The sequence below is a fragment of the Eutrigla gurnardus genome, assembly GCF_963514095.1.
Source record: "Eutrigla gurnardus genome assembly, chromosome: 20".
Taxonomy (NCBI): Eukaryota; Metazoa; Chordata; class Actinopteri; order Perciformes; family Triglidae; genus Eutrigla; species Eutrigla gurnardus.
The window spans coordinates 15,308,440-15,334,286 of NC_139931.1; the positions used below are offsets into that span (position 1 = coordinate 15,308,440).

Genomic DNA, 25,847 nt, shown 5'->3' on the forward strand with positions numbered 1-25,847 from the left:
GGATACACACGTCTTTGTGAAGAAGAGTTGAAAAGCCCTCTATGGGACATTTATTAAACTTGTGAAAGTACAAACAATATAGTGCAAAATGACAGAACTACAGTAGTACTAAAAGTAGTGCAGATAAAGAAAACAAGACACTCAATCGGCCAGCTTGTGAAAACTAAATGTATTTCTATTTGGTCACAGATTTATTCGTTGAAAGAACATGAGGGAATGAAGAAGTTGAACCAGTTTGTCTTTGTATCAAACCAGCGTTTCCAGGAAGGCACCACTTAATGCTTCTCAGCTCTACAGCCCGCCACTTGACTTGTTTATACAGCAAGTTAAACAGCCTCCAACACTACCTGAAGACTGAGGACGCCTGCAGAATATTTCTCTCACATGTCCTTGTTTTAATTTTCTGACATCTGGATGTACAACCATGAATGGAAGAAACTAAATGGAATGAAACTCCTGCAAGGCAAAGGATGCATGACATGCATACCAATGTAACATTACACCTATAGGTAGCTTAAAAAGGAATGAACGGTAACGACACCGTCATGTCAACTGACCTTAAATGAACACCTTTAAATAGTTTTGAAAGAAAACGATCCCTTTTGCTTGAATATAAAACAGCGATATTTGCCTCTTACACATGAACCAACCGACAAAAGAACTAAAGTTAGCAGCAGTATCATTAAGGTACAAAACACTGCTCTTCACACTACTGCTAACATGTAACTGGAGGAGACTGGGGCAACTTCCACGTGTCCAACGGTGTTATTAAACGGACGTGTCTGGTTACGCATCGTATGCCCACAATGATGTCACGCCAGGAAGCTCTCGCTGTCTAGCTGTGACCGTTTCTAGCTAAATGAATACATTTCTGCAACAGTTACTGCATGATTATAAAAAACAATAACTTGAAAATGTTAATGGTTGACAGCTTGGGTGTTTTTTCTGCACAAGGTCGTATTATAAGCACAGCGAAATTTAGAACAAAATATAATTCTAGTTTCATACAGATGCATCAGTAAACATTTGTTTGCTGGTTGAGCCTGAATCCCAGCGATGGTCTTCATTGGTGAGGAAAGTAACGGTTTAACACAGAATCCTCTTGTTAGTACACGGCCGAATAATACGCAGTCATCTCCTGCTGGTCTCTCATGGTCTCTTTCAGGAGGATAATGGCGCAGACCAGTGCGGTGATCTGTCATTCAGACACAGAAGGAGGAGGGGAAGTAAAGTGCAGGGATGGAGGGCTGTGTGGTGACCAACCGGTTTTCTGGTCCTGATCCCACACATTAAACCAGCCACTAAAGGCAACAGCCCATGTTTTTAATTTACATGCAGCCATGTTCAATGAGGAACAGTCAGATACTTAAAGGAAAAATCCCACCCTGGATGTGTATTCTTTAACTACAGATAGGATGATTCAATGTTTTTTCTTTCAAAAAGCAGATCGAAATATCTTTCTGCAAAGCCTGAGGTCTTTTAGGTGGATTTTTCCTTTGAAAGGGAGCTGAAGACTCCCTGCATGCAGAGAGAAGGGATGAAATCATGAATGTGTATTCTCTATAAGAAGCGTTGTGGAATAAAAATCAAGACGGCATGAAAGCGAGAGTGAAAAAGCATCAAGCTTACTAAGACTGAGCCACAGGGATATTAACCACAGGCAGAGGGGTGAAGACGACTGGCTGCTGGTCAAAGTTGGGGTAGGAGGTGGAGACAAATTCATGCTGAGCTGGTTGAGGGTTAGCCAAAGCAGAAGTGGACTGAGTCAGGACGATGTACTGGAGAGATGAGTTGGACTGGCAGATCTGTTTACTGAGGGTTGAGCTGCAGATCAGAGCTACGATCTTTGGGCACCAAAGATGGAGAGGATGCAGAGTTTTTTTAAAGCAAGACAAGGAGAAGAGTATTGATTAAGAGAGGCAGAGGGGAGCAGAGTGATAAGAACATGGTCAACTTTATGAACAACAAGAGCAAAAGACAATTAAGCTTGTCTAAAGGCAGGAAACAGGAGTCATTCCTCCTTGTCCCCACGTCAGTCAGTTTTGACTAATTTGATGCTTATTAAACGCTGCATAGGTCTATATGATGTACTGTGCTCTGTAGTACATTACAGGCTCATTGTTCTGGGTTTCAAAGTGAACATTTTGGTGAAAACGTAGTTTCACTTATAACGAATCCAGTCTACGGCCATGCTGGCATCTACAGTACATCTCTGTTCTCATTTCATTTTGTAGAGTGATTGTAAAAAAAATTAAATGCAACTGTATTCTTTTGTTTGGAAATAATGTAGAAATATAGCACAGCATGCAACACATTTTCTTACCAGAAGAACTGCAGTACCAATAAAGGTGCCCAACACCAGTGGTGCTTTACTTTCAATGGCAGTTAACATGATCATGGGACAGCTCTGTAGGAAGAACAAGACGGGAGAAACCGTTAGCATCCCAGCATCTACCGTTCCAGTGGAGCCAACCAGAAAGGGCCTCATTCATCTAAGTGTCTAAGTCAACACGGATATGACAACGATGTGAAACCAAGTCCAACTTACGTCCATCTTGATGTGCTCAAAAAAAGTGGCTGGGTCGGGGCAGGTGGCTTGAACCAGCTCCACCAGCGTGATCCCTGTGATTCCACAGCAGTGAAGCTGCAGGCGAGGAAGACGAAGGACACTCCACATTAATAATCATTTAGTTCACTTTAGATCATCAATATGGAGCCCCAAATTGTTGAATATGAAATAAAGACATGCATCATTATGACGTTTATGAACTTTGAAAATATTAGTTATTCCTAAACAAAGGAGTACATTGTCTAAAATATATAAATGAAGCAATTATTTAAGAAATAAAAAAACAATAAACGTATTTTAGTAATATTTTTTAGCAGGTCATGACATGTTTTTTGCAACCTAATTATGTTAATAAACAAGCTCAACAACTGCTACCAGATTTAGCGAGTTAGCACCTGTTAGCTAAAACAACAATTCCTGCTGTAAATAAACAGTACAACGATGCGTCAGCTGGTTAACAGTGAAGCTGTTCTTTACAGAAAGACTTTTGAAAAGAGGATTCAGTACACAAGTTGCAAAAGCATCAAATTCAAAACACATTACACAGATGAGTCCGAGGTGAACTGTTTTTTTTAAGCAGACAGTAAAGGAGGAGATGGAGTTTGTGCTTACCGTCTCGTGGATGAAACGTAGACTGATAGCGAGGACGGGGTCTCCACTGGACGCATACAGCGTATATATGCTAGTGTAGAAATCCACAAGTCTTAGTCCAACCTTCATAATCAAACATAAAAGCACAATATCAGGATCAAACATGATTTTATTTTTGACTGTGTTTCCTTTCCCATTTCCCCTCTTACCGTATCCCAGTTGGTATAAGCGATCACTCCGACAGCAACTTCGACTATCGCCAGAATGGCCACAAGGACGGAGAACTGAAAGAAGAGGAAGAGGTAAATAAACCGAATTACCTTGAGAAACAAACAGGAACAAGGAACAGGAACAAACCAACAACGTGACACTTGTTTCTCCCACTACTATGCGAGTCAATGATGGAAAGGATGTGCATATGTATGCGTGTATTTGTTGTAACAGGTAGGGAGAGAGCTTAACATCGCACTTCATAAACAATATTTTAAAATCCTATTTCCACATCTTTCATAGAGCATCATGAAAAGGTTGGTGGTTAATATAAAGAATTAATTTCACTGAGCCACATAACTCTGAAAACTCACCGAGTTCCAGTTGGCAATTCTGTCTATTAGTCCAAGTTTTCACTTCATAAAAGATGTCCAACGAAGCAGGAAGTTTTAAAAATCATTTTATATAAAATAAAGTTGTATTCATAATCATAATTAGAAATGAAGTGTTGCAACTTCGTCGTCTTTGCTGTGTTACAGTTCTATGTTGCAAGTCGTCTACAGCGTTGCAGCATGTTCCTTTCTGCAGCACACGAGCCCTCTCAGTCTCCGCCTCTGTGCTGTTAACGGTCGAGGAATGCCTGAACTCTGTCCACAAGGACACTGAGACGGGACTACGAGATAAAAACGGAAAACATCCACTATACGGGAAATCATAGATAAAACACTTGATTTTACCACATATTTTATATTAACCCCACGTTAAATAAGTTGAATGACTTGTTTACCACATTGTTGGTTGTCAAATCAAGAGGCAAAGAGGTGGGGGGTTCTCAACGTGAAACCGAAACGGTTCCGATACTTATCTGCAGAAAATAACTTTCAGGAAATCAGGAGACAACACAGACACCAGAAATGTGTGTTGTGTTGTCAGTAAACCTGCATCCGTTCTGTGTAAGACATATATACATATATACATATATATATATATATATATATATAGGAGGGGGCCGGGGGGGAATTGTAACAAATTCACTTCCTAGAAATAAGCTAGCGACGACACTTACTTTGCACATGCTCAGTAAGATTCTCCCTGCGCCCGTGGAAAAGGAGCAAGATCACGTCACCTCAACCATAAACACATTTTGAAGTATGAAAAATTACGTTTTTTTGACTGAAATTAAACTTATGATGTAGATACAGCAAGTTAAATTTGACTTGATTGTAAAACTTCTTGCATTAAACTGTTTGTCCTCCTTCGTGAAATATGTGAATTAATGTGAATTAGTGGATATATATGGGTTTCAAGAAGTTTGGGAGAATATGTCACTTTTCAGTGACTTTTAACCAGTCGGTTGATGATGTAAAACTTATTCTGTAAATACACATGAAAAAAAAACTTGACATGGAAGTTTGTGTGTGAAGACGTCTCACCACATGCAGAGAGCATCTTTTCTCATTGCAGGCGCCGTAGTCTCCGAACGCCGACACAATTATCATCACTGAGCCGAGAGCGATCAGTGTGATCACAGCTGATAACAAAAATAGAGATCTGTGGTTGAATATGCATCAGAAGCATAATATATGCATGTGTCTAATTTACGTAACACAGGTACTTACCTGTAACAAATGTACTTGAGTTGAATTCCTCTATCTGGAAGATGGTCCTGGTGCTCTCGCTGAACCTCAGCCACAGGCCGATAGCCAGAAACGCGGAGCCCACCACCTGCCAAACCAAAGACGTGACAATAAAACCACCAAACTCGCCATGGTTCCTGGTTTCACATCTTCAAATCTGCAAAGTTGTGCAGATGGCTGAGTCCAAGTGTGGTGAAGAAGACTCGTTTCAGTCACGTCGTGGGAAATAACAGGTGGCATTGTGGGTGAACAGAGTGCAGAAAGGGACAGCTAGATAAACACCAGCAAACAGAAATAAACTTAAACACGATGCAACAGTTGACGTGACGTCACACGAAAAGAGCAGAAAGGAGCGGGTTAAAATAGGGTGGTGTGTGTGGTTTGGTTTCCTTTCATCTTGGTGGGCATTAGACAGCAGAGGCAGCTAGAACACCGTGAAGCAAGAAAGGGAAGTAACTGGCAGTTGAGGTGTGTTCAGCAGAAACGAAACCTAGTGCGTGCCAGGTACTGGGCTAGACAAAACAACCTACAAATAAAACATGGCTTTTTTTTCCAACCCCAAAGAGATATTACAGAATGGAAAAAAAAAAAACCAAAGCTTGATTAAATACGAGAAACAACGCAGTGTCGTGATTGGACAGACTTACCGCAAAGATTATGTTGAAAAGGATGAGGATAAATTTGCAGACGAGACCACATCCAGAAACTGCCATGGTGACCGGCGGTCGTTCTGCTGCGCCAGTAAAGTCTGTGGAGTGTTAATGTTAATAGCAGACACATTAGCATACATCCCCTCAGGGTTACATTCACATGCTAACGGTTTTCTAACTTATTAGTAGGAATGCGTTAACCCCCCCTTAAAAAAAAAAAAAAAAAAAAAATATATATATATATATATATATATATATATATATATATATATAAATGGTCAATAACACGATAATAACTAGGCGGCAGCTCAGCTAACCCCACATGAAATTACCAGGGTTTGTTGGACGTACTCCGCGGTGTCGTGGTCACTGAGGTGCAGACGCCTACTCGTTAAACTCCGTATGTTGTTGCTGCGTGCTCCTTTTTACAGCGCCTCGTTGTGCGTCACATCCCGCCCCTTGGCCTCGCTCCGTCGTTTCATTGGCTGAGAGGCGTGGCCGTCACGAGTTAACACCAATGAGCAGGCGGTGGTGTGGGGGAGATGGGGGGGAGCAGCAAAACATGAAAGGTAGAACGAAACTTCAGGAAACGAAAGCGACAGAAGTTCACTTATAACTTTATCTTTGATTACCTTTTGCAATTCCTTATTGCATTATGTGTGTATTATTACATGTGTATTACTATTTGACTCTGCTATATATATATATAGGCTATATATATATATATATATATATATATATATATATATATATATATATATATATAGTACTACTATTATTATTGTAAAGTAGAGTCAATGTTTATGTAAGTTAAACCCCAGCTGAGAGCGAAGAAAGGAAAAAAAAGGACAGGAAATGTACTGTGCCATCTCTCTCGCCCATGCACGCACATAAGAACTAAGTACGCAATTCAACAGGAAGCACTGCAACCTTCCAAAGCAGACCACATTTGTGTAAAAAAACCCTGATTGTTTATCAGACCTACAAGGCCTCACTCATGGCTTTGTTTATGTACATTTTCACCAGTGTCAGCTCATTCAATGTTTATGCACATGATATAAATCTGCTGTGTTCCAACTTATGCAATCCCACTAACTCTGTATTTCTCATTTCGAGGCAGATATTAAAACGTTCAATGAAATAAAGGACATTTGTGTTGAGAAGTTAAAGGGACAGTTCCCCCCAAAATCCATATTACCTGTAGCTATTATTGGTCTAAATGTCTTAGAGATACCTGCAGTAGATATGTCTGCCTTCTCTCTGATATAATAGGACATTGTGGCCCTCTGCTTGTGGTGCTCAAAGCAACATTAATTTTTTATTTTGTTTTTTTTGCATCACTCACAATGTACTTACATAGAAATAGAAATAAACGCTAGGGATAAAGACAACAAGGCTGGACATAAAAGGGTTAAAGAAATAGGCAGGAAACAATTTACTATAAGATAAAAGCAGAACATTTCAGTCAAAGTTACTCCATGTAACTTATGAGTGAACGTCGTTGCTGTCATGTGCAAACTCAATTTTGACACAATACTTTAATTTCCATGTTACCATAAGAACATCTCAGTGGAAGTAATGAATATCATCTTGCGACCCTGTAAAACTGTAAAACAGCGATCTTCAACAGATCTATAAGCAAGACGTATGGGAGGTGAAATGACATACTTCCAAAACACTCCTTTGTCTTCAAAGTCATCAACAATAGTGTGGCTTCGTCTCAGGCTGCAACTCTTTAGAACAATCTGATGATTATTTCCTTGATTCAAACGTTTCCTACGGTAGCATCGATACATTCCTTCTTTTAACTGTCTAATACCCAACGATAATACATTTACTCACACATTTGAGAACCTGAAATCAGATGTTTTGACTTTCCGCATGACAAATGATGGAAATAATTAATAGAATATTCAATAGTTTGACATTTTTAAGTTGATCAACTAAGTGTTTCAGCTCTCAACTAACAATGTATGAAAGCGGAGGCATTAAACTGACCTGTGACAAGTGAAGGTATCCTTGTGCACAAACATGCACTAATTAATTATGAAAAAATGAGACTAAAGTGCTACTAGTATACGATTGAAGTTTGCAATGCGAAGACTACAGCAACTGTAGAAGAGATGCACTAAAATACAGATGTGTCTACAGACACCCGTGAGGTCTGTGGCTGTATGAAAGAGAGTAATGGCCTCTGCCGGCTCTCACAGCCTCCGTCCGTGAAACAGGCGGCTGGCTGTGTGGAGTGATGCGACCTCTCTGCCGTCCATCATTGCAGGTTCAGTGGGTGGTGGAGGGACAGGTAGCTGGAGAGACAGAGGTTGATAGAGTGACTCAGGGGGGGGGGGCACACTGCTGCTCAACACACACACACACACACACTTACACACTGGCAGTTGGCCTAAAATGACAGCAATCATTTGTTGAGAGGCAAGCAGGTGAATTGAGGATTCAGTGCAGATTTTCTCACACAGGTGTGTGTGTGTGTGTGTGTGTGTATGTTTGTTCTCTCTTTGATGGATCACCCCCGTCTCAGTTATTGCAGCTTAGCCACTATAAACCTTTCTACACAACAGCTGCCGCAGTTGATTAGTGTAGCTTTTGTGTGAATTATATGACAACAGCTTCACAAGAGAGCAATTATTTTTCTTTCTTCCAAGATGTAAATGTCCCTCCCATCAGACGCTCTGTCACATAATACCCACCAGGGGGCGCAAAAACATTAAAAAACATTACTGTGCTGTATTTCATTCGTTCAGAAATAATAAACCTGGAGACCGCAGGAGTCGTCAGGAGCTGCTCTTTTTTTTTTTTTTTTTTTTTTTAATTTAATTTCCGTCCTTGAAACTTTTGTCCTTATTTTTAATCCAACCAAACGATACATAACTAAAAAAAGTAAACTTGGCCATGCTCCAGTAGTACACATAAAAATTACAAATATGATTCTAATTTATTTATTAAATGTATCAAAGCCGTTCTGATTTTGTGAATGTGAACACACACCGGAGACATGTAGTGCTGCATTGCAGACCTTGGTTGTGAAATATAAATGTATAACTCGTCTGCTTATGAAGGCATATATATATATATATATATATATATATATATATATATATATATATATATATATATACAAATACACAAACACACACACACACACACACACACACACACACACACACACACACATCTGAAAGAAAATATTTTTGAGTTCTATGATAAAATGTATTATTGGTAAAAAAAAAAAAAAAAAAAAAAAATCTATATATATTTCATTATTCTTTTTTATTATATATTATTATTATTATTATTATTTATATATTTGGCTGCGGTGTAAAAGCAGCACAAATACCAACATCTTCATTCTAAGTTGGTTGAAATACGTGAGGATAAAGGAGGAGGGGGAGCTCTGGTGCTGCTGCTGGGAATTAAGGAGAAGAAGGAGACAGAAGGAAACGCAGACCTCAGACCAGCCCACCTCACCTCACCGTCCTCTCGCTCTCCTACTGGTGTCCCTGGAAAAATCTGACCGCGGATCAGCGTGCTCGGGCTCCCTCCACGCTACGAGTACACACCAACCGGGACTCAGACCAGAGGAAATCGTGTTCGTCGGCAGCCAAGTCCGCACGCCAGGACACATCCATAGCAGACCGCGGCGAGGGGACGGACGGTGTGATAAGAAGGCACCGAGATCCAGGGGAAGGCTGGTAGGGAACAACCGAGACGTTTAACGCAAACAAACACACGCATTTAGCGGAGAGAGAGGACCGCGCGGCCCCGCTCGAGGAGAAGTATAACGCGAAGCTAATTTCCAACATTTTCTATTATTGGAAGCGAGAGCGCTCTCTCCGAGCCACATTTATTAAGGGAGCTAGCGGAATGTAATGCTAGCAGGCTAGCTAACGTTAGCTAGCTAATTAGCTCGTCAGCCATCCAAGAGTCGGACGTGTGATCTTTAGTGAAATAGGTCACCGTTTGGCGTCGTTTTACCTCTTCTTTTTTTTAAGGGGGAGAAGGAAAAAAGTACTGTATTTAACGTGCTTTGTTCAGATTTCTGGCACAATGTTCTGCCTCGAATAGCTAACGCCAAGTTAGACAATAAACAGTACCAGCTGCCTGTATTGATGTAAACCAGTTCGCTGTTTTTTTTTTTTTTTTGTTGGAAAAAGCCCGAATCCATTGTGAACATCGAGCCGTGGACGAGTCGACCGGAGAAGGCGAAGGTGAAAACAAGACTTTTGACTGGTGACTGTCCGCCGTCCGATGTTAATGTCGACCGACGTTGCGTCCATAATGCTACCCGTTAGTCGGGGAATAATGGAAAGGGACATCGATACGACAGCTGGACCCCTCGCGAACGCGGCCGGGGGTCCGGCAGCTGTCCGGCCGATGAAGCGAGGAGACCCGGAGCCCGACGCTCAGACAGCCGCTGCTCTGACTGACTTAACCGGGGCGGAGTGCAAAAGACCGAGGATAGACGGGACCGGGAGTGTTGTCGGTGACATTGGACAGGTGAGAATACAAACACAACGTTATATAGGCTATCTGTTTAATGTGTGCGACGTTGTAACCGTGTATCATATGCCCTTCTTCTTCTTCTTCTTCTTCTTCTTCTTCTTCTTCTTCTTCTTTCTCAGTAAAAGCTTTTGTTCCCAAGCATCAGCAAGGAATGATGATCATGTTTTGACAGCCCCCTTTTCCCCTTCTCCCCTCATCTACAATGTAATCATGCATCATTGCAGCAAATAATAATTTTAATGGAAACCACAATAAGAGGTTTCTGAATATTTGAAGATAGTTCAAATGTGTCTTGGTGAAATACTGTGGCTGTGCTCTCCGCGAGGGAGCATGACCAAGCCAGACAAAGGTAATATGATACAGGCTCCATTGCTATGACAGGCAGCAGCACAGCAAAGATCAGACCCATTCATCACGCCTGGCTCACAGAAAGTAAACCAGTGCTTTGTCTCACTGAATTTTATTCTGGTGGATGAAATCCCTCGTAGCGATGATGATAATTTACAGTGAGTCACGGCATCAAATCCTGATACACGCCGCATGTGCCATTTATCGCTCCATGCCCCCCCCCCCTTCTTCCACCCCTGATTGTCGCTAGGTGTTAAAAGAGAGAGGCAGACAGGGATTGGGGGAGGGGTCACCACAGCGAAAGACAAAGAACAGAGCCTTTTGGTGGCGGCTGAAGGAGCAAGGGGGCTCAAGGGGGGCCCTCCTTAACGCCGGTCTTCCCTGCTTACATGACTCGGCTGCTGAGGCAGCATCAGCAGCCGTTCTCTAATCTGTGTATATTACAGTAAACCAGGGGGGACTGCTGAGGCACAGGGTGCACCTCTCGCTTGCTCTCCCTTGATCCATTACTATTCATGTCCTCTCTCTCTCATGAATGCATTCACTGCACATCATTCTTACACCTCCACACATTCGCTTTTGAAGTGTCCGTAATCCGGCAGCACAAGGGAAAATTGTACCTGACGCCTGGTGTTTCTCCAGGGAGATGGCACTAACAGTATTCGAAGGGCAGGTTGGACATGTTTGAGGTCATCTGCAGGTAACTGAATCTAGGGGAATCGGTAATAATACAATCCGATGACAAATAGGTCCTGCGTAATGCTGTGATGCTCGGCGAGCTTCAAAGAGGATGCAGGCTGATGATTGGGAACGGTTATAGCCCGCCGGCAAAGATGATGTGACAATGAGCAGCGTGGCATGGGGAGGATTCTCGCTCCCCATCGGTTGTATTGATCGCTGGGCACTCGGGGGGGGGGGGGGGGTTGTGGATGGTAGATGCATAGGAATAGTGAGCGGCCATGGAGTTGGAGGACAAAGGGCGATAAAGAGTGGGGTTTGAACCGACACAATATTTGGAGGTGCGACTCGGACAGATGCGTCCTTGATGGATGGGTGTTTGGAGAAATAAAGGATGGAAGCAAGGAGAGAGCGGGCAGAAAGGAAATCAGAGCCATTAGTTTGCACCCATCAGGGACCATGAGAACGGATGAGAGGAGGGTGATGGATGGCAGGAATGACACCGTCAGTAGGAGGGGAGATAAGCAGGAAGAGAGGCTCTGAATGATGAATTGCTGAGCGGTGGCACTTTATACGACGGGTAAATAAAAAAGAAAATGACATTGAGGGTTAATGCAGTCATGGTAGTGAGTTGTGTGGCAGACTCGCACTATGGCGGCGTGCGTGCTCAGGGTGAGGATGCTCCTATATAACTGAATGCATCCAGCAATTACTATAGTATTCCCGTTGAGCTCTAGAGATGGTAGATTGCTGACTGTAAATCAGGACTGTAATAATAAATGAGAGTGCAGCCTCCTCTCTCCCTTTTGGTGTCCTGCTCTCCTCCCCCGCTCTGCCTTTTACAAACCCAACTACAGACCCCCCCTCACACCCCCTGCTCCCCTCTAGCTGTCCTCTGATTTCTCCCCCAAGCATATTTCCAGATTGCTAATTGACTCCTGGTTCACAGGCTTTCAGTGTGCCAATGAGGTGACCCCCCCCCCCCCCCCCCCCCCCTCTCTCTCTCTACTGTCCCATCAAAGATGAAGGGGGGGAAGGGCTGGAGCCTGCCATCGTTGATTATCTCTCTTTTTCACTCCATCACTCAAATCTATGCTACATCTACCTCTTTATTCTTTTCTCCACCACATCCGTCTCGTCTGTTTTCCTCCTCGTTTCCTTTGACTCGTTCCCTCCTCTATCTATTTTTATTTTTATCCCACTCTCTGTAGTATGATGCTTCTCCTTGAGGCAGTGCTGTGGTCCACTCGGATGCAGTGGGAGTACAGTTTATAACTCGCTCTCCGGCCCGTCTCTCTCTCTCTGTTTCGGAGAGCCGATTTGTCCTATCGTTGGCAGTAAAGAGGCTTTGTGTCGCGCTAACGAGATCAAAGCTCATTTAGGAGAGGGCATTAAACCGGACTGATCGCTTTAACGGTCCAGAGCAAAGGGAGGGGGCCAGGCAAGGGCTGGGTTGATCACTGAGATGAGTTATTACCGGAGCAGTAGTGAGTGGTGGTTTCAGCATGCTCGCCATCATCACGGCCTGTGTTGCGTGTTGCATGTAGAACGCTTGTGTAAACTTTTTTTTCTCCGTGCAGGAGCCCAATGAGAAATTAAGTACATTTTTTTTCTAATTTTTTACAATACATTTTATGAGTTAGATGAGTGATTTTTTTTTTATTTACAATTGATTGATAACTAAAATAATGCATGAAGTTAACATATTAGTATTATAAATATAAAACATACACAACATATAAACATATTATTATTATTAAGTTTGATGAGTCTCCATCAGACATCAGTTTGGCCTTTTTGATGTCATTATTTTTGACTTGTTATCGAGATGTTGCAACGTTACAAAATAATGAAAACAAATGGCTGCCTAGCGTAGCTGTAAATGGCAGATAAAATGCTGCTGTTGCCAATAAGCACAGATAGCAACCTGCCTGTGCCCAGAGAGCCTTTTGTGTAGCTGTAGCCTAAAAGTCTGCGAGCCCTTCAGAAGTCAGCCGCCTGAATTATTCACAGCAAAGAAGAACAATCCTCAGAAGGGGAACAGTATTGCAGAGAGGCAGAGGGGCCAAGCCCGTACTTATGTGGGTTAATATTTGTTACAGAGGGTCGTAGGCGATCCTACCCAGTCTCACATTACGCTCTGCTGTTTAATGATTGCTGTTAAACTTTGAGCCGGACCAAAGCGCTAGTCACCCTTGACTTTTGAACCGGCAACGATAAGCTAAAAATTCTCTGTGCAAAGTTGCTCAACTCCTATTTTCCCTCTCTCACATCCCCACTCTCTCTCTTTCTGTGCACGTGTGTGCGTTCTGTTCTTTTCACGGGTCTTTATTGAGCAACAGCCGAAGCATAAAGGAATAATCAGATGGAAGAACAAACATTCACGGAAATAAGAAAATAGAGCAGAGGTCTCTCGCTCTCTCTCTCTTTACTGCTTTCAGCTCCTTAAGATGACACTCGTATGTGAACTCTCCCTTTATGGTCATCATGTCACCACTCCCCCCCCCCTCCATGCCTCCTCCCCACGGCTGCCCCCAAACTGTCACATGTGTTCCCATCTCCACCCACACAGAGGGAAATGTCAATTCGGTGTTTCCCTTACATGGGGTCGTCTGTGAAACACTGGCACGGCGTCGTCACAGCTGCCACAGGGTCACAAATAATGGCCACTCCGTTAATATACCTGGACTGACTAAGTTGTGTGTGTGATGCTTTGTCCTCTTTAAGGTCAGCCATCCATCAGCCATGTCTAATAGCGAGTCCAAATCTGTCCACCGAGTACTTCATTAAGAGGATCAGCTGATGCTGAGCACTCTGATGTGACACACTCTCCAATAAGTATACTTCTGACGATCTGTCCGAGCCTGAAACGGAAACCTCCCGTAGATGTGTGTGTTCTAGTTTCACTGTAACATAATGCACACCCGCGGCGCACTACACGACGAACGGAAATAATTAGATCTGACAACAATGAAGCAGCACGCGCGCTTACAGGGCAAAACACGGCACAGACAGCTTCCCACTTTTAAAATGAAAAAATACACCCCACTGCCAGAATTGTAGTCGGTGATTAATTACTGGCATAGACGTAATTGATGTGTTCTTAAGCACGTAAAACAATGTTTATTCCACAAAAGAAGTGATTCAAACTAACTGTCATTTTCTGAAGCAGACAAATTAATTAGCCCTTACAAAGATGTTTTTTCAGAAACCTTTTATGAAAAGAAACAATATGACCCTGCATGTAGCCATCAACAAACTGTGTGTGTGTGTGTGTGTGTGTGTGTGGGGGGGGGGGCAGCACTCCTGCAGCTGTCACACTGATTGCACAGTATGAGATGACGTCACTTTGCTTAATTAAACTGTACGCTCCGGCTGGATTGTGATATTTGCTTGAAATGACACATATGACACATGACAATTTAGCCAACAGTTGGTAGGAAACCCTTCAGACGATCTCCCTCCAGCCAGCGAAGTGTTTGCAGTGACATGAGGAGGTTTATTTATCTATCATATGGATAGCTAAATGAATGGAAACAGGAAGTCTGAGAAAAGTCCAGCTCCAGACAGTGAGCCGTGCTGCGTTGCCATGCGGTGTCATGGACATAATGGGACAACTAAAATAGAAAATGGATAGCTGTTGCTTTCCCATTCTTAAGAAATAAGCCCTCAGTCCATATGGAAGCACTGCTACTCATCATGGCTTTCGTCCCTCCAGGTTGTCTTCCTCTGTCTTCACATCTCCACACATCGCCTATCCCGTTGCATTTGTCATTCCCAACCTCTTCATTTGACTTTGATACCTTTTTTGGGGCGTATCACAATCATCACTTTCTGTCTGATGCCCTTCGGCCTGTTCTATTAATTCCTTCTACTTCGGCTTCTGCGTTTTATGGAGCTTCTGTTTGATCCTCTCAAACAGTGTTGATCTACATTTTTTCCCGCCCCAACTCACTTGCGATTTGTTGACTTCATAGAGTTTAAGCGGTTGCTGACGTCATCGGGCCGAAGATATGCCAAGAATCTCCTGACGATCACACGAGCGGTCGGTTTGCCGCGTCTCAGATGCTGTGATGTTCGCGAGGCTGTTAAAAGTAATTTGACCCGATTCAGATTTCCATCACGCATTCTGTTGAGGTTGGAGGCCGGCTCAAAGCTGCAGTCCTCTGCAGTCTAAAGTGTCGGGAGTTTGGACTCGTGGGTAGTGATTTGTTGGTGGTAGCAGGTGGGATTTCTTTCGTACATTAGGTGTTATGATTGCGACCATAATAAAGCCAAACCTCGCCACAGTCCACCTCCTCAGGCTGTTCTGTTGGGGAGCATTGGATGCCTGCAGCAGCCTGCTTAATTAACCCGCCCCCCTCCTCCCGCCCCCCTCCTCCCGCTCTCTCCCTTCCCTCCCTCCATCTGTTGACCTCATGTCATTTTGCCTTCCTTCACCACTGCTCGCTCCTTTTTTCTTGCCCTGCTCTTGCCCGTTTGCTCCAGCAACTCCCCAACTTCTTTCCTTCTCTTAAAATAGCAAGTTGGAGTGAGTGAAAATAAATAAGAGAGACGCCCTTTAGTTTTGCCCTGCACTCAGAGGGGGACAGAGAGGGAGGGAGGGAGGGAGGGAGAGTGTTTATGTGTGAGTGTGACTGCTTTTCTGTGCTTTTGCCGATCGCTGCCAGTGCCGTCAGAAGCCCTCGGTCAGCCAGCCGGCGCCCTCAAAAGGCTCCTCCTTGCTCGCAAACTATATGGAATTAACTTCATGGAAAGTTGCAGAAATGCAGTAGGAAAGCCCAGCTCTCAACGTGGACAGGCTTAGCGCAGCGTGCCGTGTTTTCATTTATTTATTTTAAAAAGCGCGGCAGGCATCAATGAGGGCGCCTGTTGTATACTTTTCAAGACTCACAGGCATGTAATATACTTAAAAAGCCACAGAGCAAAGGAAGTGTGTGTGTGTGTGTGTGCTTTAGTGCGAGTAAACACGAGTCTCTGAATACTAGGTATCAAGTTCAGACCCCCAACTCCCCTCCCCCACCCCTTAAGAAAATATAAATCACATGGCATTCCTCACTTATGACTCATTGTCTCCATTTCGCAAATGTTTTACTGCTTTATATTTCTCTCCGCTTCTTGGCTTTGGCCGTCTTATTCCCCCACATTCCTCCTGTGTGTCTGTCTCTGCCCTTATTTTCTTTCTGTTCTTTCTTTTCTTTTTTCTCCTTTCTTTTCTCCAACCCCCATCCATCCAACCTGCTCCCTCCTTCTTGTGGACAGATTGATTCCAGATGTTGCTAAACTCTACCCTACTCTCCCTCCTCCTCCTCCTCTTTCTCTTTCTTCTTTCCACTCTGTCCGCGGCAGAACCAGCAGTGACTCTGTAATTTGATGGCTGGGTGTAATTTTGGTTTAGATTTCACTGTCATTCCAGTGTTTCTTCTCCTCCCAGTTGTTATAGCTAGTGCAGCGCCTTCCCCCGTACTTTGACTGCAAATGGGATAGAAACATTGTTTATTTTACCACCTGCTGCAATCGTACCTATTTTGTAGAAGTACAGCTGATTTATCACATTACCACCACAGTGTTTAGCTAGTTTTTGCTGCACTGAAACCAGAATGCAGGTTCAATCCCATCTGAAATGCAGTGTTAGTAACTCCCAACATGCATCTTTAAAAAAAAAAAAAAAAAAAAATAGAATAGGAAGAGTTTCATTGACATTGCCCAAGACTTTGTAGACTCGACACTCTGCTCTGTGACCTGGTTATACTGCCTTTCCATCTGTGCCGTGGTGAGCACCAGCAGCCATTCACACAGTCAGTATTTTGCTGAATATAAGCCTGTCCATTCCCTGTAATTGCGGCGCACCAAGGAGAGTGTTCCCCCTGGGGATGAGGCACGAGGGGGAAATTGGTTCCAGATGAAACAGGAAGTGGAGAATGAAGACAAAGAAAGGGCTGTTTCAGACTGGGTAAAAGGAGGACGGACCCCCGAGTCTGGGCACAATTACACACAGAGTCAAGAGTTTACTGCATCAAAAGAAAAAGCTTTCTCTCTCCTTCATACCTGTTGTTTACATCTGGGCCTTTCTTTAAGCACATGCTCTCGTCCCCCCTTGGCTTCCCTCTGTCCCACTCTCCGTCTAGACACTCCTTCATTCATCCATACGCCATCGCCACATCTGTTTTTGCTCTTAGCCACCACATCTCCCAGGTCCTAGTCTCTGAAAGAGTTGCAATGCGTCGGTGAGCTCTTCGCGATCAGCTTTGAGATCTGTTTCTTTTGTACGTCTAGACAAACTGGTGTCATTCTGCCGTCAGCGTGGCCGGCCGTCTCAGACGCTAGCCCTCGATTGGCTGGATGAATGCTATCAGGAAGTGATTTCTGCAGGAGGCAGCTGGAGGTCAGGGCCAGAAGGTTAACTCTGTTGACACTCTTCAGGAGCCAAATGTGCCCTCCTCACTGCAGTCGCTTTACACGGCCCACGCTCAAGCTGTTTACTGAATGGACAAGTAGGTTCAGGCCGAGGGGCAGCACGTGGATTTAGACATTTGTCTGCTCCTCAGTCCTGCAGATTAAATGTAACAAAAACATCAGCAGTTATATGGGACCTCCACCCCCCATCCCCCAACACACATATGCACATCTCTCTTTCTCTCTCCCCCTCAGACCTCCTCTCGTCCTCTCCTCCTCCCCTCCCCCATTCTCGCCTAGTCAGACTCATGCCTCAAGGAGAGCAAAGGCATGAGTCTCACTAGGCGGTCATGTTTTCTCTGCGAGGCATGCCAGCAGATTAGACTGTGCCGTTGTCATTTCCCTCTCTCTCTGTCAAAATATCATGGTTTGTTTAACTTTCTCCATTGTTCCTGCTCCCCCTCGTTTTTCTTTTCTTTTGCCTCCTCCTCCTCCTCCTCACCTAGCGCTGCCGCAAACAATGGCTGCTCTCGCTGGGGCAAAAGTGACACGGAGGGGAAAATAATACTTGGAGAGAAAAGAGATAGAGAGACAGAAATAATCTAATTAAAAGTAATTACAGGGCAATTAACCACAACACTGGTTTCTGGGGCAGGGTCGATGAGGGATGGGGTGCTCTGCTCGAGCATTTTGATTGGTTATGGCTGCATATGAACCCTCTGCCGTAGTGGTTCACCAGTCATGGCATCCACACAGACTGCTGTTAACTTAATTCAAGTCTTTTTCCTTCAGTGTCTTTGTTTGAAGTTTGTCCTGTTACCAAACATTTTAGCTTTTCATAAGCATGGGTATTAAAAAACAATAGCACTGAGATTGTTTAAGGTTTTTAAAATGGTTTGCATAGTAGTGAGCAGTAATTGGAAATTAACTTTTATGTCCACCTGCCACTGTTATTGTTGGATTCCTAAATCCACCAGCCACTCAATAGATTCCCATTGTTTCTTTTTGCTGCTGAGTGAAACAAATCCAGCAGCCACTTGAATATTTCACCATCATTTGGCGGGTGGCCTGTGCTGCTTCCCAGTCCTGGTAGTGAGCTGTGCTTTAGATTATAGAGAGGGGTTGTGACAAGCATACCTCTCACTTTTTCTCCAGTTACTTTGAAAATAAGTGTGCATTTTGCCCATTTTGGACGGTCTCGCTGCATCCATTCCTTTTTCAAAACCACAGCCACTTACACCACTCTCTTCCCTCCTGTTGTCTCTTGCAGAACAATGAACCTTTAAACCCTGGTTTCCATGGATACCCACCTCACAGTCAGGTAAGAGATTGGTGATGGCTTGCAAAACCTCTGTATTAATAAATATAAAAAGGATTTTACACAGAATCCTTGAGTCTGCTGAGATTTCAGCCACCCAGACCCAGTTGAACAACCACAAAGCAAATTCTCATTGAGTTTTTATCACAAGGAATGTTAAAGTAAATATCTGTCAAAAATATCCAAAGAAACGGGGTTCAACATAACGTGGCATAGTCTGGTCGCTTTTACAAAAGTGACACTTTTTGTATCCAGTATAGTTGTGTCCTGAATAGCTCAAAGCTTTCTTGTTCCTGCGCAGTTTCAGGTAAATGCACTAATATTATTAGTATTATACTATTTGTAGAATTTGATTCCAGTGGGATTGTTTCTGCCTCGTGAGCCAAACATTTCCAATAACTCCAGAGTGTTGTTGGGTCCAAAAGTCCAAGTCTGTTTTTATCTAACAAACTTTTCTTCTGCAATCCATATTTGCTGGCGTTTCGACAAACCCTTTGCTTCCCTGCTCGTCGCACACAAAGGGAAGCACGCATTGACGAGTTATTTTCATTAAAGAAAGTTGATTTAACAAAATAATGACGTTTGGTACAGCCCTAATACAGTATAATGTACATCTTTTCTATCTAGTCCTATAGGCGGCTCTGTTACACCACCAACATCATTATTGAGACAGTTCTCATGTTCTGCAGGGCTCTTTTATTTCCCCTCGATGGGAGCGTATAAATGACGGCTGGGAGAATAATTGATGAAGGAGAACTGGTAGCAATTGAGCTTCTCTGTCGAAGGCTTGACCCTCCGAAAGAGAAATTAGGCTATCGCCTCCTTTTAAGTATCTCTGTATGCTGCTGCAGCACTGTTTCCCGATACTGTTCCTATCTCTCACACGTTCTCTCTCTCTGTCTCTCTCTCATTCTAAGTGTCTCTCCATGCATATTGCTCTCAGTAATGAGTACCTTATGTGTGCAGCGTAGTGGCAGGGTAGCCGACTATTTTCTTATCTACCTCCAAGCAGCAGAGCACATTGAGTGGCTCAGACCAGCTCAGTACGCGTGTGTGTTGAAGCCTATCTGAGTGTGTTTATCTGACAGTTTGCATTCGTGCACCTTTTGTCTCCGTTTGTGTGCCGGTGTGCACGTGCACGTGCGTCTCTAGGTGGTGTTTGGGATGTGCAGCTCTCTGGCAGTGCCACAGGAGGGGAGTGTTGGTCTGTGTGCCTGTTCGCCCCTGCCTCCCTCCCCAAATCACAACATGGGAGATTCTCACAGGCCTCATCTCTCATGTAGTCTTTTTTTTTTTTTTTTTGCCTCTCCAGTGGTATCTACTTTCTTTGAAATACGGCTGTCTGAGCGTGTGAGAAAATTTCTGGGTTTAAAGTTAATTTGATGTAGATGTAAATTTGCCCTTCCCTTGTGTCCTGTGTTTTGTTTTGGGTGTTGATCTTACATTAAAAATAAAGATTGTGAGCCAGATTACAGGTGGGGGAATGTAGGAATGAGAGGATGATGCAGAGAAGTAGAGCAGAGGTGAAACAGAAAAGGAAGCAGTTATTTAAGATGGCTTGCCTGCAGGGCACAGAATTATACAATAGTCAGTTGCACGGTTAGAGCAGACTTATATTGCAGCCGTGGCCCTGCCCAGGTTCATCTGCTTGTAAGACGAACACCTGGGCAGAGAACACTTATGATCTGCAGTACACCCAAACTCCCCATGTCTGCCGTTGAATTCAAAGCCAGACTGCATTTGTTAAATAAATTATTTAAAGGTGCTCCCCGACAATATATTCTACTAGAGGTGTAAGGATTCATTCGATGCATCGATGCATCGATTGTCAGTCCTACTGATTCAACTAAATCGATCTGTTAAATAAATAAATAGAATGAATCGTTTTGGCTTCACCAATAATCGATATAAATGCGGAATTAGGATTCTTACTTATGATTGATGTTTTAATACGTTTAAGACACTCTCTCCCCTGCCAGCATGTAGTCTATTGAAAAATGTTAAAAATAACTCAGCATTACATTTTGTATTAAGCATAAAATATTATGCAGGACTACTTTTTTTATAGAATAAATATGTTAATTAAGTAATTCTGTGGTCTGTTTATTTTTTCACCTTTCAGAAGAATACAGATAGTCTCACTCACATTAATGCATGTTTAATTCATGGATATAGAATTTTGGTTACAAGTTACTGAATCGAATCGTGGTTTACAGAATTGAATCAAATAGTTTCCAAAAAGAATTAAATAATTGTCCTCCTCGAATCGCCAACTACTGTATCGTTAATCAAATCGAAGTGAAGCCAAAGATTCACGCCTCTATATTCTACCCTAGTGCACACATATTAGTAGACTCCTGCACACTAGCTGCTGGTTAGCATGCAAATGTCGCTAGCCCTGCCTTGCTTAGCTGCCGGATTGGTGTGTTCATTGCTGCAGTGCATTTGTCTTGGTAATGCGCCTGTCTAGTATATCTAGTGTGTGTGTGAGTGTGAGTGTGTGTGTGTGTCCTGCTTGTTTCGGTTACAGAGATGATCAGGGTTATTAGAAAACACACATCCAAACGGGTCACTTTTCTTATAGAAACGTTAAGTCTGGGCTATTGATTATCTGTAGATGATGTGTTTGAATTAGCTGATTAGTGCGCGGTGGATACAGCCATGTGTGCATGCCAGCCAGTGCAGCAGATCACAGCACATCTCTGTGTACATAATGTGCATGTGTTTGTGTGCGTGGCTGCGTGTGTTTATCGCAGTGTTCAGTCTGTGTGCTTAATCCTCAGATCATCCCCTATTCATCCTCTCATCCTCCTCACTTACAGCCCCTAATCCTGTCATCCCTGGCTCTTTTTTTTCACCCAGCCCTTTATCCATTTATCCCTCTATCCCGTTATCTCTCGCTCGCATCCACTGCCTCTGTGTCCCTGTCCCCCACTCCAGCCGGGCTCCCTTCTTTAGCCCCTTTCCCCCACTACCACCACCTCCAATCACATATCTTGCCCTCGCTGCATCCCTCTGGACCCAGTTCTAGCCAGCCTCAGCACATATCTAAAAGCTTGGCATCATGGCTTTTTTTTCCCGCAGAGTTCAGTCCCTCCCATATGAAAATGCGGTGTAAGGAACTGCACTCTCATCTCTGCAAATTAAGCGCCTCCTAACAATATAGTGGTGGGTAGTGGGGGAACTGAGCCAGAGCCAGAAGAAAAAGGCGCAATGCAGCGAAATACAGATTCATGTGCAGGTTGAGGTTTAGATCCTGGAGTCGGGGCTGGCGCTCCCTCAGTTTTGTGAGACTTCCATCTGTGTGATGAAGGCAGCTGCAGCAGAGAGCTGGAGATCTAGGAGCCTACCCACGCAGCTAGCTACCTAGCTGTCTACCGACTGGCCTTCCTACCGCTGCTTTTTGGAGCTGACTGGCTGCCACGCAATAAATAAATCATCAAAAAAAAAAAAAAAAAAAGCTGCAATGCAGTGGGGGTCGCATTCGTGTTCTGTACTCTCAGGCAGCCAGTGCGTGGATAGAAGACAGCATCTCCTTCCTTCCTGTTCCTTTTCTCTCTCCAGGGGCTTCGAGGAGAAGGCAACAGCAGCTTTTTGACTCCATCCAGAAGCAGGGTTAGATGGCTACATGGAAGGATGGATGCTTTGATGGATAGGAGGGACTGAGGCCGAGAGGGAGGGAAAGTTTTAAAAAGGGGGGCGGGAACAAGAGGGAGCAGGGGGAGCAGCGGGACGTGTAACGCGAGCGTGTGAATGACAGACGCAGAGCAACGAGAAGAGAGAAACAGAAGAGAAGAGACTCAGGCTGTCAGGAGAGGAGAGAGACAGAAAGGCCCGAGGGAGATCAGAGCAGCAGGGCCGCAGAGACGGAATAGAAGAGAGGCAGAGAGTGACAGGCAGGCGAGGCGAGGCTGGCGTGCTGGAGAAGTGGGAGAAGGGACACCGGCGAAGGCAAGGAAGAGGAAGAGGGAGTGAACGAGGGAGAATTTGAAAGTGTGAGACAGACGTGGACTGAAGCCATCGTCGGCTCATGGTCTTGGAGCACAGGCAGGGGAGAGGAGGAACAGGAGGAGAGATACAGACACACAGGGAAGGGGAGAGCTGGTCAGCAGTTGTTCCTCTAGATCAGACAATGATGGGGCTGTACTACCAAGCAATGCTACCGGTAAGTTCACTTTCTATAAGCAACTTTGCCCACATGCCGAGAACTGCAAGATCTAGACGAGCAGGAGGTTATTAATGATTTATTTTCCATTCGTGTAGTTTGGCTTGATGAAACTGTAATTGGTGCCGTTCATGGTATGGCCTGTTTTTGATTTGATACGTCTTGGCCCAGGTGAGGCCTTTGTCAGATAGTTGGCAGGGCATCACAGTAACAGCAGGGCTTGTCCCTGCAGCTCTGCTTCTTTCACTTTTTAACCCTTTGCACTCAATTATCTTAAATATTTTTTTGGAAGAAATCATATCAGTGGCTTTTTACTCTGTAGTCATGCAACATTGGGTCCTTGTGTCACTGGAGTGGAGACGATACACAGAGAGGCATCAGCCGAGCCGTACGTTGCTGAATGGCGACATAGTAAGACGGCTGCTTAACACTGCAGCATATAATGTTTATGGTTGATGTGTGCTAGGCTGCTCTTAGCATACGGTGGGCGTGTCTGTGCTACTTTAGCTGAGAGACAGCCTGAGGATGAGAGCTGTTCTCTGGCTCTGTTCTAGCACGTCCTGCTCGCTGGTCTTTGGTTCCTATTGGGCCTCAGCGGGGGTGTTGGGATTGAGCGAGGTGGCAGGGAGGTACATGCAGACATCAGGTAGCGACCGCTGCTCGCTCGCCTGCAGTCGACATGCTCTCGCCATGCTGACTACACACACGTCATGTTACATTTCGCATGCATGCGCGCGTGTCATGTCGTGTCATGAGGGCGAGGGACGGAGGCTGAGATTTTGTCGAGCAGTTCAACGTTGTCATCCAAGCTGTCCATGCAGCTTAAACTTCATCGGTCTCCAGATTGAAGGAGACAGGTGTTAAGGCACAGTTGTTTCCGCACACACACACACACACACACACACACACACACACACACACACACACACACACACACACACAATCACCAGTTGTTGCCAGGACTATTTGACTACCCCCTCTGTACGACACAACAGACTCAGACACATGCAGTAGTTGCTCTAACTGAACCCACACAGCAACAACCACGTGTTTTGCACACAGACACTCTACATATCTTTGACCTACTCGAAGGATCCCGTTGGTTAATCCCTGGTCATCAGCGTTGACCTATCACCTGCAGTTCACCACGTTACAGCTAATTCAGTTATGACTGAAGATTCAAAGGGTAGGCGTTGGTGTTAATTTGTAGATTTGTTACAACAACCTACACCTTTTACTACAACATGGTGGCGTAGGTGTAGGTTGTCAGTCTTTTTACTCTCCCCTGTTTCCCACCACCCACCCCCCCACCCCCCTGCAGGGGGCAGCTGTAAGCTAAACATGTTATTCCTCTTCAAAGAGAATGACCCCCAAATGGAGGATGGTGGTAGTAACTGGAAGGGGGTGGGGGCGTTAGTTGCATGTGGGAATGCACTTTAAAGGTGACCCACCACCAGTCACACTGTCCTCCGTAAACTTTTACGTCCCCGTCCTCTATTTTGGGCGGCACAGCTCTGTATTGTAGTTTACAGTGTGCATAAGAGGGGCCGTTACGCCCTTAGTGTGACTTCAGTCCAGGACAGCTCACCGTCCCCTACTGGGGCATTTTCTGGTTGGTTCAAAAATCAAGTAATTACAATGTGTGCGAAAGGTTGTTTTTCTTTTTAGTCGAAAAGAAACATAGTTAACTACGTCGCTGCATTGACTCAAATATGGTTAATAACGACTGGGATGTTCCAGACAGTGGACGCCCTCTCGCTGGGTTCGGGGTGGACTCCATAGTCAGCCTGCTGATGTGCTCATTCTGATCTAGCCTGCACCATCACTGCAGCACACAAAGATTGATCCTGCCGATTTACATTACTTTCTTCATTTCACTCTAAATGTAATTACTTTTTACATTCAAACGTTTTTGAATGAAGATTTGTATGTATTGCGGTTGCATAAATGTAATTATTGCTGTTAAATTGATTCTAAACCCCCCGTTAATAGAGGTACGTGATTCCCATCGTGTGTAGCGAGTGGGACAGCAAACAGCCTTTTGGCTGCATGTTGTTTTTCAACGGCTAAATACCAACAAATATGGATTGAAAAGATAGATAAAAAAAAATGTTGAAATGACCTATCTTTGGCTCTTGACAATACTCTGGAGTTGTTGGAAATGTTTGTCGGAAACAATCCTACGCAGCCAGCACTGGAATCAACTCCTACAAATAGTATTATACTAATAATATTAGTGTAGCCTGATCTTTATCTGCCACTGCAGAAATACTGTCTTCGAACACGATGAATAGACTCGAGCTGTGCGCCAGTCGATTATTGATTTAGAATTAGAATGTCAATGTTATGAATGGAGCACACAGCCCTGCAGTACGACAAAATCATGTCAGCGTGACTTTTTAGTTTGAAAACATTTATCCCCATGTCTGTGTGTGTTTGTAGATGTCCACATGTGTTACATCATAACCACCTACTTAGCCCTGAGCCCGGCAGGATAGGTGTCAAACCAAGCCGCTGAGCCATTTGCAAGGCAGCGAGTGGCTTTAGGCTTTTTCATCTCCCATATTATCTCCGCAGGACGGCTCAGTGAGCCAGTGACAACACGACAACCAACCTTAAAGGAATTTGCAAGCTATCCACGCCCAAGTGTGTTACCCTCAGGGTTCTGTGTGTGTGTGTGTGTGTGTGTGTGTGTGTGTGTGTGTGTGTGTGTGTGTGTGTGTGTGTGTGTGTGTGTGTGTGTGTGTGTGTGTGTGTGTGTGTGTGT

At 44.2% G+C, this 25,847-nt stretch overlaps 2 protein-coding genes across 8 annotated transcripts in view; one reads left to right on the top strand and one right to left on the bottom strand.

Moving 5' to 3' along the window:
* Positions 1-13: 13 nt before the first annotated feature.
* Positions 14-6,095, bottom strand: cd9r (CD9 molecule related). 2 transcript variants are annotated; one of them, XM_084038225.1, is made up of 10 exons: positions 5,990-6,095; positions 5,655-5,755; positions 4,990-5,095; positions 4,804-4,901; positions 3,370-3,444; positions 3,182-3,283; positions 2,549-2,644; positions 2,324-2,407; positions 1,630-1,844; positions 14-1,195 (listed from the first exon to the last, which is right to left on the bottom strand). In XM_084038225.1, coding segments are annotated over exons 2-10 (843 nt in total). In that variant the 5' UTR covers positions 5,721-5,755; positions 5,990-6,095; the 3' UTR covers positions 14-1,194. The 2 variants fall into 2 exon arrangements, with proteins under 2 accessions (XP_083894351.1, XP_083894352.1); XM_084038226.1 differs by lacking the exon at positions 1,630-1,844.
* A 3,759-nt stretch (positions 6,096-9,854) lies between these two features.
* Positions 9,855-25,847, top strand: part of LOC311031298 (RNA binding protein fox-1 homolog 2-like) — a 41,574-nt gene continuing 25,581 nt past the window's right edge. For 2 of the 6 annotated variants that reach the window (XM_084037523.1, XM_084037528.1), the window contains exons 1-2: positions 9,860-10,169; positions 18,868-18,918. In XM_084037523.1, the coding sequence (XP_083893649.1) occupies positions 9,921-10,169; positions 18,868-18,918 (300 nt within the window). In that variant the 5' untranslated portion in view covers positions 9,860-9,920. Of the gene's footprint in view, positions 10,170-18,867; positions 18,919-22,784; positions 23,081-25,847 lie in introns of those variants that run through there. The other 4 variants (XM_084037525.1, XM_084037524.1, XM_084037526.1 and 1 more) reach the window with 4 other exon arrangements.

Coding starts and splice junctions, on each gene's coding strand:
- cd9r (XM_084038225.1), bottom strand. CDS start 5,720: ATGGCAGTTTCTGGATGTGGTCTCGTCTGCAAATTTATCCTCATCCTT. Junction 5,096..5,654: donor TTTTCAACATAATCTTTGCG/GTAAGTCTGTCC, acceptor TTGGTTTGGCAG/GTGGTGGGCTCCGCGTTTCT. Junction 3,284..3,369: donor CTTATACCAACTGGGATACG/GTAAGAGGGGAA, acceptor TTGATTATGAAG/GTTGGACTAAGACTTGTGGA.